At 36.9% G+C, this 13,770-nt stretch overlaps 1 protein-coding gene across 1 annotated transcript; it reads left to right on the top strand.

Moving 5' to 3' along the window:
• The first annotated feature begins 1,304 nt into the window (after window positions 1–1,304).
• On the top strand, window positions 1,305–8,055 carry LOC106061680 (death-associated inhibitor of apoptosis 2-like). Its single transcript, XM_056026231.1, has 7 exons — window positions 1,305–2,369; window positions 3,060–3,276; window positions 3,473–3,497; window positions 3,688–3,748; window positions 5,802–5,909; window positions 6,440–6,559; window positions 6,880–8,055. The coding sequence occupies exons 1-7, from the start codon at window positions 1,559–1,561 to the stop codon at window positions 7,077–7,079; spliced, it is 1,542 nt and encodes a 513-aa protein (XP_055882206.1). The 5' UTR covers window positions 1,305–1,558; the 3' UTR covers window positions 7,080–8,055.
• Window positions 8,056–13,770: the final 5,715 nt, after the last annotated feature.

Genomic DNA, 13,770 nt, shown 5'->3' with positions numbered 1-13,770 from the left:
AGCATATTTTGTTCAATCTTTACTATTAGCTCTACAAATAGGCCAATACTAAACATACAATATATAGCCATTTTGGTTTGCGTTTCGTAACAGATAGCACACATTTTGATCAACATTTTATATGTGAAATCTGAATGACAAAGTACTCCGAGCTGTTAGTTTTGTTATGCAAGTTTGGAATGTTCCTTTCGAAATGAAGATTTACATCCTCACGCAGGGACTGCGGAGGAAATACAGTGGGCAGGATTCAAACCCGGGACCACCGAGACGACAGTCCAGGGCATATACCACACAATCTATAAGTAAAGACAGGTGGAGAAATTTGCTTTCACGAAATCCCCAATAGCTGGGTTAAAAATAGTGCTACATCATTTCGGTTTCCTTCATCTACTCTGGTTGTCATTGAGTGAATACCCATTGTCGTGTTGGAACTATGTTAATGAGAAAGATAACAACCAAGCCAGTTGTTGAACAGTTTCTTGAATAGTTACTCTATCATTATCATGGTTTGTGGATTAAAAACTGATGGAATACGGAATAAGTGTTAACTATTTAAGAAACACTCAAATAAACCATAGAATTTCAAGGCCAATAGGAAATTTCTTCAAAAAAAAGGAATATAGTTGGCGTGTACATTTTCTTGGCTTTTCCATGGACTAGTATTACATGTCTATAAATAAAACACAGGCCGTGTATAAAACCTGGCGATATAGGAAAATGTCATTTTATAAATACAAAAAGTTTAGCTTAAATAATATTGCAAACAGAAATGAAGATCGTTTAGAGAGTAAGTATTTATTGAAATGTGTATAACAAAAATGTCAAGGTAAAATGTTTTTTTTTATGTTCCATTGTATGCTGTGTATAGCTTTAGCCCTGCTAGATATAAATGTGAGGCTCATTCCTTAAACAGCTACAAGCAAAACAAATATAGTCTACTTAAATTTTTTTTTGTATTAAATATCACTGGCGGGTTGTGGTGGAAAGTGGCGTTGCTAGGGTGGGGGCAGGGGAGGGGGGGGTCTCAATTTGAAAATCCCCCTGGGTCCCCCACTTGAGGGGGGTGGGCCAAAATGAGTGCCCGAAATTTTTTTTTTTTTAAATTAAATTGTAAATATTGCACCATTATCTCATGTCATGAAGTCGAATGTCAAAATTCAGGGGCCCATATAGAGGTCAAGCTTAATTGTTTTTACCTCTTTCACAAATCACTGGCACAAGAGTTGGATCATTCTTCAGAATTTTATTTTATTTACAAAATCGTAAAACATTATTACCATTTTCTTTCAACAGCAATGAAAAGACACAACTTTGTTTTAATGAAAACAACCCAACTGTCTGCGTCGTTTGTTAAATGTGTCAACAAGTCTACACAAAGAGAGGAAATACAATAACTCTTTAATTAAAAACATAGACTCAAGAAAAGAATCTGAAATCTATCAAGAAATTTAGGTCAGCAAGTGGAAGAGGACTCAGTTCATCTTTTTTAAATTAATCAGAAGATTGCTGCCACACTAAAAATAGAAATAGGATCATACACAAATAATGTAGACAATAAATGCAGTCCTCTCCCTTTCACAAAGAAAAAAACAGACTTCGGACATTTGCAAACTATCCATATTCAGCGATCAAATCGGCTTTGGTTCTAGCCCAATCTGGTTTTGTTTATACCGGAAACGGTCAAGAGGTCACGTGTGTATTTTGTCAAGCTGTGAAAAAATCATGGCGGTGTGACGAAGATGTGGAAGAAGTTCACCGGACTCTATCCCCTAGTTGCCCTCTTGTGACTGGACAGCATTGTGGAAATATTCCCCTGACCCGAACGAGTTCTACAAGTTTTTCAGAAATTCTTAATGAGCAGCTTCGCTCATCCCAAGATCATCAAGTTTCAGCTAATACTAACTTATCACAGCAAATAGAGACCCATTCTGGAGCTGCAAGATTAGGAAATAGGGAATCAAGCACATCAACAGGCGTCCAGAATATACAAGAACCCAATGGGGGTTTTACTGCAAATCAAGATATCACTTCAAATTCAATCAATGTTGTAGACGAAACTTCCAATGGCACAGTACAAAACCAAGTAGGTCCTAACCAAGAAGTGTCTGCAGCTCCCACATTTAACGCTGTATCACAAAGCAACTCTGCAAGACAAACGGTAGAAGCTTCCCCTCATCAACATGATCGAAATCAACATACTAACTCAAACGCTAACGGACCGACATACTCTGAGCTCGGAATAATTACAGACAGACCGAAACGTGTTGAATACGCCCTGAAGTCTGAAAGATTAAAGACCTATTCTACCTGGCCAAGAGGACATCGTCTGCAACCTTCAGACCTTGCTGATGCTGGTTTCTATTTTGCAGGTAAATCAGCACGAGAGCTCAATCTAACTAAAACTATTGGAGGCGCTAGACTTCCAAACCGGGATTCAGGGTTAAAATCTTGGTAATGACTGTGATTTTTACTTTCGAGATTCTTTGGGCGCCTCTGAGTCCATCCAACTCTAATGGGTACTTGACATTAGTTGGGGAAAAGAAAAGGCGGTGGGTCGTTGTGCTGGGCACATGACGCCCTCGTTAACCGTGACCACAGAGATAGCTGACCTTTATAGCATCTGCCCCATAGAACACAAGGTCTGAGAGGGCAACTTTAATTGATCAAATATTGTTATATAATAATAATTATTATTAATATAATAATTATAGCAATAATCATAATAATAATAATTTATATTGCGATGTTAATAAATATAGAGTAAACCTAAGGCGCTTTGATAGTGTAACAATCACAGACTTTAGATTTAAATATGCAAAGAAATCTATAAAAGGTTTTTGAACAGTTAGGTTTTTAAGTTCTTCTTGAATGTAGTGAAACATGTGGTTTTTATAATCAAAATGGGGAGCGAGTTTCAAACCTTTGACCCATGCACTAAAAAAAGCCCGTAACTTTTGAGGAGGGGGGGGGATAGGGACACAACTAAAAGCGTTTAATTCTTTTTTTTTTTTTTTTTTAAATTATTGTCGTCAAACTTAGGTTTTACATTGTTCCACCAGGTTACGGAGACTGTGCCCGATGCTTCTACTGTGGTGGAGGTTTAAGGAACTGGGACGATGAAGATGATGTCTGGGTGGAGCATGCCAGGTGGTTCCCCAAGTGTTCTTTCATACGTCAGCGAATGGGACAAGTCTTTGTGGACACTGTCCAGGAAATGCATAAAACATTTGACAAGGTAGTGTTCTTAAATATAGGGCCTATTGATCTATACCAGCGGTTCTCAACTTTTTAAGCTCGGCGACCCCTTTTTACAATCTCCCACTCCTGCCCCCCCCCCCGCACACACACACAACAATAGAAATAGACAAAAACAATAAACTTTTTCGATGGTCTTTGGCGACCCCTATCAAATCGTCAATCGACCCACAGGTTGAGAACCCCTGATCTATACTAATAATACATGTGACCTTAGAATATTCTTTAATTCTATAAAGCAAGTTAGTTTAAAAATATATTTTACTATTGCCATTAGAACACGGAATGGGTTGCCTGAATCAGCCAGGAAAACCTAAATAGTTTAGGTCTCTAATTAACATGTATACGATAAGATTTTTTTTTTAAACCTAACGATTAATTATAGAAATGGGATGCTACGATAATCTAACGTCTGTTCGTTTTTTTTTACAGGTATCATTTGATGCAGTCACAAACAAGATGGGAATCGAAAGATTGGCAGCTTATCCATTAGGTAAGTGACGGACCTGATACATTAGGTAAGTGACGGACCTGATACATTAGGTAAGTGACGGACCTGATACATTAGGTAAGTGACGGACCTGATACATTAGGTAAGTGACGGACCTGATACATTAGGTAAGTGACGGACCTGATACATTAGGTACGTGACGGACCTGATACATTAGGTAAGTGACGGACCTGATACATTAGGTAAGTGACGGACCTGATACATTAGGTAAGTGACGGACCTGATACATTAGGTAAGTGACGGACCTGATACATTAGGTAAGTGACGGACCTGATACATTAGGTAAGTGACGCACCTGATACATTAGGTAAGTGACGGACCTGATACATTAGGTAAGTGACGCACCTTATCCATTAGGTAAGTGACGGACCTTATCCATTAGGTAAGTGACGGACCTGATACATTAGGTAAGTGACGGACCTGATACATTAGGTAAGTGACGGACCTGATACATTAGGTAAGTGACGGACCTGATACATTAGGTAAGTGACGGACCTGATACATTAGGTAAGTGACGGACCTGATACATTAGGTAAGTGACGGACCTGATACATTAGGTAAGTGACGGACCTGATACATTAGGTAAGTGACGGACCTGATACATTAGGTAAGTGACGGACCTGATACATTAGGTAAGTGACGGACCTGATACATTAGGTAAGTGACGGACCTGATACATTAGGTAAGTGACGGACCTGATACATTAGGTAAGTGACGGACCTGATACATTAGGTAAGTGACGGACCTGATACATTAGGTAAGTGACGGACCTGATACATTAGGTAAGTGACGGACCTGATACATTAGGTAAGTGACGGACCTGATACATTAGGTAAGTGACGGACCTGATACATTAGGTAAGTGACGCACCTGATACATTAGGTAAGTGACGGACCTGATACATTAGGTAAGTGACGCACCTTATCCATTAGGTAAGTGACGGACCTTATCCATTAGGTAAGTGACGGACCTGATACATTAGGTAAGTGACGGACCTGATACATTAGGTAAGTGACGGACCTGATACATTAGGTAAGTGACGGACCTGATACATTAGGTAAGTGACGGACCTGATACATTAGGTAAGTGACGGACCTGATACATTAGGTAAGTGACGGACCTGATACATTAGGTAAGTGACGGACCTGATACATTAGGTAAGTGACGGACCTGATACATTAGGTAAGTGACGGACCTGATACATTAGGTAAGTGACGGACCTGATACATTAGGTACGTGACGGACCTGATACATTAGGTAAGTGACGGACCTGATACATTAGGTAAGTGACGGACCTGATACATTAGGTAAGTGACGGACCTGATACATTAGGTAAGTGACGGACCTGATACATTAGGTAAGTGACGGACCTGATACATTAGGTAAGTGACGGACCTGATACATTAGGTAAGTGACGGACCTGATACATTAGGTAAGTGACGGACCTGATACATTAGGTAAGTGACGGACCTGATACATTAGGTACGTGACGGACCTGATACATTAGGTAAGTGACGGACCTGATACATTAGGTAAGTGACGGACCTGATACATTAGGTAAGTGACGGACCTGATACATTAGGTAAGTGACGGACCTGATACATTTCAGAATGATACTAATAACAATAATAATGACAATGTCTTCGATTTTGAAGATTAAAGGTATGTGCGGTGCATTGTTCCACGTGAATAGCAAACCAATTACCGACCTTGATATTTTTTCCCATCTGATGCAGACAAAGCTGTTGTAGGCCGTGGGAGGAATCTATTTAAGCTTCTTATAATTACAATTTTTTTTGGGGGGTAGCTTAAAATGTGTATTACGCTGCCTCTTTCAAAGGCCATCTGCTGCCAGCTACTTTATTATACGCCACTCAAGTAAAACAAAAGTACCAGAGTTTATCTTTATAGCGCTATAGGGCATGTCCGTCAGAAAGCTTATTTTCAACATAATAAATAGATATTTTAATAGCATTTTAATTGAAACATCAGTAGGTTACAGTTGAATGCATCTGTTTTCCACCTTTTATTCTAGATCGGGGAGAAGAGACGTTAAGACGAGACCCTGCAGTGAGAGCTGTCTCCGAGCTTGGAATTCCTCAAAACTTTGTCATTGAAATGGCCAAATGCATTAAAGCTGAAGGTATTTTCACACTCCCATAAAGACTGTTCAAAGCAATATGGAATTTTTTTTATGCGTGGATCTTGAGAATTGATTATTATGTTGTTCGTATCAATACATAAATAATAAGGGTCTAAAATGTACTGTAATGGCGTAACGGAAAGACGCGTAGAAGTTGGGTTACATTTTGAATTTCCCTAGTGACGCGACTGTCCTACATTAAAAAGTAAGAACGGAAAAAGATTAGGGCGAGACTAACGGACGAAGAGACAGCTTATCTTATCTTATCTTATATAATACAGTGAATTTGTAGTGTGCTTGTGATGAATTTGACGACGTGGGATGTGCCTTTCTTTATGTCATAAAGTTTTATAAGTTTATAAGGCCGAATTATCTTATTCTATACTATTCGTTCTGTTGTTTGGTTTGGACATTTAAGGACTCGCGGATATCATTTCAAGTAAACAGTTTGTTCAAGTTGTGACTCGACTAGATTAACTACCAACCAACAACAGTACCAACTTTCTTATTAGTGTTCTATATTTCAACAGATTCAAATTTATCTGCTGATAAAATTTTGGCAAAGATAAATGCAGAAAAAAAGGAAGTAGCTGAAAGCCCTGTTGAGAATAGACTTCAGAATGTGTCTCCTGCGTTTGCCAATGAAATAGGTAAAAATTATAACTCAAAAAATTTAAAGTAGGCTTTACAGGAAATATAACATCTTCCTACTAATATTTACTGACATCTGTATTCGAAGTATGTGTATTTAATATGACCTGTCAATGCAATTAATAATTATATGATAGCTACAAATATGAAAAGCCTACTCACAATAGGAGAATTTAATTAAACGAAATTGTATTTTAATGAGTATAATTTATAAATGTATTATGGCTTCTATATAGTGGAGAAGGCTATGTGAATATACATAGGAAGAGAATGCCAAGTTTTTATACCTAGCCCTTGGATTGTATTTTTATATCTTCAGAGATTATTAGGAGACTAAAAGAAAACAACAACATATTACGTCAGCAGACCACGTGTAAGATATGTATGGACAGAGAGGTGGACATCGTCTTCCTGCCTTGTGGTCATCTGGTGTCCTGCACTGAGTGTGCTGTGGCCATGAAGGACTGCCCAGTGTGTCGAGCACATGTTAAAGGGACAGTCCGAGCTTTCATGAGTTGAGCGACACAATGAATGGAATGAATAGAGCAATCAGGAGATGTGTCGAGTGTCTTCCTTTTACAGTAGAATGTTTCGTTTCAACTTTGTATCCAGCCAACATGTAGATACCATAACCTTGCGTCTTATTTATCTAAATACATCGCCTATTGTCATTTCAGCTCTTTAGTATGTAGAGTTAATCAATAAGAATAATATTCATCAGGCCGTTAAAAAAGGGGACTTTCAAAATATAAAAGTAGGGTCTAAAATTTGATGAAAACGATTTTTTGAAAGTCATTTTTGTTGTTGTTGTTGTTTTTTCTTTTGCTTCATTATAAAGAACTCCATTAAATAAAATGTTACAGTAAACCACTTTATATGGATGAATGTTGTATATGACTGTTTTTAAACCTACATTTTCGTTGATTATATATTTAATATTTTAACTTTTAATCAGATCTACACAATCTTGAATATAATCTTTGATGTGCAATCAAAAATGATTGTATTTATTGATGCTACCGAATTGTTCTGTAATACAATGTCATACATGAGTGCAACTTGAATGTCAATGGGGTGCAATAAATGTTGCAATTTGGTTGTTTGTTCAATTTTATTTTTACTTCAACTGCCAGTAATAGTTCAAACAATAATTACATCCCACTTGAATTGTTTTTTGTTACTCTAATGTAAAAATATATATATATTATTTTTTAATTTATTATTATTATTGATACTCTAATGTAAACAGGGTCTACCTTGTCTTTCAAAGTTACGTTGTAGATCTATTTGGTGGTTGAATTTGTTTTACACTTGATAGTCTAATAGCTGCATTTCTCACTTTGAAGATTTGTGTGAATAATTTGAAAAAATGAAAATTTTAATTTAAGTAATTTAACTTTAATTTCATTTTGAAATCGATTATATCTGTTCCCTAGTCATTTATTACTATAGTTGTTCTGTTTTGTATGTTGATTTTATTTATATTAAAGAAATACTTAATACATATTGTGTTATATCGTTTTAACTCTTTGCTAGTATGTTTGATTTTCTACATCTATTTAGACATAGATTAAATAGACTAATTAAAAAAGCATCGTATATCCCTCGAACACAGCTACCATCTCTTGAAGAGCTTTTTCACGAAAGATGCCTTACCAAAACACTCATGATTCATACAGATAACCTGCACCCATTGAACCACTGTTATATCAGATCTGAACGAAGCGGTCGTCTCCTTTCCATTAGGACCAAAACATAAAGATTTTTTAAAAACTTATTTATCCCACTTTCCCACTTTAGGTCAGAGTGTTACCAGGTCATCTGTCGTCATCGAGAAGTACATAGAAGTCTAATTCATAAAGCGCTGGTTGTGAGTGTGTATGTGTTTCGTGTGTGAATGTTGTTCGTATTTGCATCTATATTGTTATTGTACAGTAGTTACGCTGAGGTGGTCAATTGTAGTCAAACTGAATTTCCATTTTATTGGAGCAATAAAAATTATCTAATCTTATCTTATCTAGGTACTGAATCAGTTGGCAGGGTTAAACTTTTTGTATCTCCCCATATGAGGCCTATAGTACTACCCAGAGTCAACTGAAATAAAAAAACAGCAGAAAACATTTTTAAAATACATTTAAAAAAAAACAATACCTCTATTATACAACTTCAAGTAATCTAAAATATTAAATAAAAAAATTAAAAAAAATATTTGGTTCTAACCGGTTATCGAACCCGTGATTATAATACCGTCAGTTGCGTAAAGGTGTGCATTTATCAAATGAGCCACCGGGACTTCTAACATCAGCGATTATTTATTCATATATGGACATTAAAACCAGTGGCGTAACAAGATATCCGTGGGCCCAGGTTCAAGAATATCTTCGTGGGCCCCAATCCTCGAAATATTAGACAAATGTAGTGTGTGACTAAACAGTTGAGTATTCTGAATGTATGGGTACATTCACCAAAATTCATTCCACTACTTTCTGCTTGATGTGGAGCTCGCTGCTCACTTTCTAACACTGCAAAGACAACTCTACCTGCGCTTATAATTGTGTATTCGACAATAAGCAGAACTATATTATCGAATGTTTCCAATTTCCGTCTAAGTGCTGCAGGCTTCCAGACTTTTTTTTACTTAGAGGAACTGTGTTAACAGCTTTGGTACATCAAAGATTCAAAATATAAAAATCTCATTGCTGTTAGAGCATCATTCCTTGATGACCACCTTGTGGGCAAACGTATTTGAATGTACTATAAACTATGGTCTTCCTATTGGATCCAAGACGCACCCATCTTGAGATGCTGTGAGCAAAAAAACACATACCAAGTCCTAGATATGTGCAACGTCTTGAACACAGCTGACGGGATCATTTAAGCCCAAGTTTAAGTCGTGGTTAGCACAATGAACATAATGCGCAAGCGGCTTCTTTTGATGAAGCAATATCCGAAGACCATTGTAGGCCCTACTATCCACTTATATTAGACTTAACATTATAGCTTTAGCCTAGCAGTTTATTCAAAGATAAATGGGGATTATTCATTACCTGGAGCATTTGTTCCGCCATTTCTGCAGACTCCTGGTTTTCATAAATACGAAATCCTATAAATAACTCTCTAATTGCTATTTTTTCGGGTATTCCGTCATCGGAGCTCACAAAACAGTTTTTTAAACAGTAGTGCTAACTTTAAATATGACTAAAGTGCTCTCACTAATGAAAGAGAAAAATAGTGCGGATTGACCTCGGTATGTTTGCCAGAACTGCATTGCCCAATAGGTCTATTATCTCGTTGTGAATCTGTTGGACTCTTGTTTTCCTGTCAAATTTCAATATTCATAACAATTTTAAATAAATCTGGTTATAGTCTTTTGTATAAATATAATGGTGTTAACTTTCTTTAAGAACTATGAACCAGATACTAAGTGTTGGTCAGAGAAAGACACTATTCCATGATTAACTTGTACATCTCTCTATCTTCTAGATCAGTGGTTCCCAAACTTTTTTATCTCGTAGACCCCTTGCCATGTTTTTTGCTTTTCGGTAGACCCCCTGCCAGTGGCGTAGCAAGGTACCCCCTCCAGCCAATAAGACAAATGTGTGACAAAAATGAGTAATCTAAATGCAAAGACATTCTAATGTAAAGATCGTAACTTTTTAAAAAAAATAAGTTATTCGAATGGATGGTTTTAAGGTCATGAGTGGGCATTGCTTCATATTGGTTTCAAAATCAACCACCGCAAGAAAACAAAGAAACAAACAAACTTCGAATGGATGGTTTTGAGGTCATACGATGAGAATGTATGGGCATTGGCATCGTATTGGTTTCAAAATCAACCACCGCTGGAATCCGCTATCGGAATAATTTAAATAGGCACTTGCTGAACCTCCAAGAAAACTTTTCACATCTATATTTCATTTAGTATGGGGATCCAACCCAGGACTTGTGTAACAGGCTCAAGCTAAATGGGAGATGGCATAAACACGGCTTGGTGTTGGACCGAATTGATGTTGGAAATCAAGTGCCAGTGCTTCTTGTGACTGAATTAAAGACAGTATTATAAGTGCACATTCTTAAAAGCACGGGATAAAACGATATTATTCATTAATATCTATTCGTTTTAAGACACATTAGGAAGTAATATGTAAGCATGTAGTTTAAATATTGGACTATTAGTGTTAAGTTAAATTTTAATTTAGGTGATGGCCAGATGTATACGACGTAACCACTACCTGCTACACAAGTAAATATCACACCAGTACTGCGAGGCCTATAGGACGTAACCACTACCTGCTACACAAGTAAATATCACTCCAGTACTGCGAGAACTATAGGACATAACCACTGCCTGCTACACAAGTAAATATCACACCAGTACTGCGAGGCCTATAGGACGTTACCATTGCCTGCTACACAAGCAAATATCACACTAGTACTCAGGGTTCAAGAACATCTTGATGGGCTCCTCTCTAGCCAATAAGACAAATTTAGTGTGTGACAAAAAAATGAGTAAAACTAAATGTAACTAAATGTTACACTAAACTAAATGTAAAGACATTCCAATGTAAAGATCGTACCTTTTTCTTTAAAAAAAAGTAATTATGTCATAACGTTTGATTCAGTTAGGACTGCATATAAGTAATAGTGTCTTAAAAGTCAATGTTTTTACAACTTCTTAACAAAGTTAAACTACTTAAAAGTGTTTCAAATGAACAAACAAATGTTCTTCCTAAGTTCTAATGTGGGCTCCAACTGGCCATGAGCCATGGGCCCAAGAGTAATGAGCTCCTTCGCGCCATGGTTGCTACGCCACAGCTGTGGGCCCCTATTGCTTGTGGGCCCGGGTTCATTGAACCCCTTCGCGCCATGGATGCTACGCCACTGCCCCCTGCTTAACTTATATTGCATTTTTGCAAATTCATCAACTCCATTTTTTAAACTAATTTCTAACTGTAGTGGGTGTAAGAATGAAAAATAGAGATTTATCTTTTTTTATTCATAAAATTCAAATTTAAACCAATTAAAATAACAATTAATATTTTTGACTGGAATCACCAAAACACACTGGAAATGTTGTCTGTTTTTCACGTCTATTATCCGTTGCTATGGATATTATGTTTCATATAGGAATTTGTTGTTCTATGATGTAATCATCAAACATTAAAAATTAATTAATCAATTAATAAATTTGCCTTATGTATCATTGTAAACGTTTTCGCAAAGCGCAGTTTCTCGTGTATTTCTTGATCTTTCACGTGTGGCTCAAATATTGGATATACAGAACTGTTTTCACTAACAGGAGAAGGGGCGAAGGTGAGTTACTGGCAACTAAAACAGTAAGTTTGAGCAGGAAGGGCTCATTAGCCTTGACTTGCTGCCCACCTAGCAGAAGGAAAACTGAATTCAAACCTTTGCTTCGTGCAACTTTACCCAAACACTGGAAACGTTTCGTGGGTCAACCCTGTTAAAAATAAGGATCTGGCGACCCTTAACCAGTTTGAAGCATACAGCATTACATTCTGTCAGAGCCTGTGATACCGCTGATCCAAAACACTGAATGTATGTCGTTTACAAAGAATTACATAAGAAGCCTTTAATTTTATAACTCATACCACCAGTGTGCCATTGAACTGTATTGTTGCTTAAAGAAATTGTTTTAATAATATCAGATGTAGGTTTGTGTAAAACAGTTTTTACAACTACAACGGCTGGTAAAATCAATGTTTTACCTATAGTGTTTTCTGGTTTTTGGTATAAGTAAAGAGATATTGTAAGTCGCCTACAAACCATCATCTTCTCTATATGATGTCAAAGAGGGATTTTGTGGGTCTATTATGAACTTTATCTTTGAGTGTTCGAAAGTTTTTCAAACCTTTATCTATTTTGTCAGGGTGGCATCGTCTCAAACAATCCTCCTGCGTAATTGGTTTCATATCGTCATAAAACCGCTTATTTGACAAGGAAAGAATTAATCCCAATTTTAAATAATCAACGCTGTACAGTCTTTCTTTTTGTTTAACATTAGTTACATGTAGACAAATTAAGCTAGTGAAATAAGTATTGAAATTAAATGCTACAATGCTACAATTTTTCGTTTGAATAGCATGTTTAATGGATTACCTAAGGTACAAACTAAGTTACTAATCATAGATTGGTTTAGTAAATAATTACATTAGTGGGATGTGAAAATTAAAGTCGCAACATGATTAAATGAAATTTATTATCGTAGACCCCCGTAGACATCTCATAGACCCCCAATTTATTTTTTCACTTTCATAGACCCCTTGGGGTCTATATAGACCACTTTGGGAATCACTGTTCTAGATCTGCTCCCCAATTGGGTTTCGCCATTCATTGTAACAAAAAAAAACATATTCACCTTTAACAGTACATATCAAACATACTATCGTGTTTCGTTTGCTTGCTAAATAGTATCATTGGCTCGGATACACAAATTTAGACATCACAACAGTTGAGACAGTTTGTTACTCATCAAACACCGTAGATAGTCAGTTAAGAATGCAGACTCTTTTTTGGTGATGATTAGTTGTCCCCGGGTTACCTCGGGGTGTGTAAAGGGGGGGGGGGGGAATTATCGCCAGACCAGACCTGCTTGTATTCATAAACTACATATTTAAATTCCTCATGACCACACTGTAATGCTGCCTGGTTTCAATGTTTTGGTTTGATGACAAGTTAACTTCTGGAAGCCGGTGCAGTTCAGCCTACAAAGTGTTTCTCCGATGGTTACGAGGAGAAACTGTCAGACTAATAAAATACTTTGGACCTGTATACAATGGCGCCGAGCTCACGTCTTATCCGCAACGTGAGGATGACTGATTGATGTCCAGGAACGTTGTTGATCAGCCCAGCTTTAAGTTTATAGTGTGGGACATACAAACATAAAAAAAAAATAGGAATTCAAGCTGACCTGTCAGCTGTTAACGCACCAACAAAACCTTTACTATGAACAAATTTTGGGTCTTCGCTCTTTGTAATGAACATGAAAAACCTTTGACCACTCGCTAATGCTCCTAGATCTGGGACTTAGAATCTATAATTGATGAACTCCAGCGAGTATATTACCATGAACAGTGTATTTGATCATGACTTATAGTCAATTTCTCAAAAACCTTGACTGCTCAACAGTATTATATGGTCTTGACGTGGATTTGTTAACCTGTTTGTCTTGTGTGTTGGTGTCCATGAA

The sequence above is a fragment of the Biomphalaria glabrata genome, chromosome 4, assembly GCF_947242115.1.
Source record: "Biomphalaria glabrata chromosome 4, xgBioGlab47.1, whole genome shotgun sequence".
NCBI lineage: Eukaryota > Metazoa > Mollusca > Gastropoda > Planorbidae > Biomphalaria > Biomphalaria glabrata.
Note: the sequence above shows the minus strand (reverse complement) of the source record. Positions and strands in the feature narration are given on the sequence as shown.

Coding starts and splice junctions, on each gene's coding strand:
- LOC106061680 (XM_056026231.1), top strand. CDS start 1,559: ATGCAGTCCTCTCCCTTTCACAAAGAAAAAAACAGACTTCGGACATTT. Junction 3,749..5,801: donor ATTGGCAGCTTATCCATTAG/GTAAGTGACGGA, acceptor CTTTTATTCTAG/ATCGGGGAGAAGAGACGTTA. Junction 6,560..6,879: donor TGCGTTTGCCAATGAAATAG/GTAAAAATTATA, acceptor TTATATCTTCAG/AGATTATTAGGAGACTAAAA.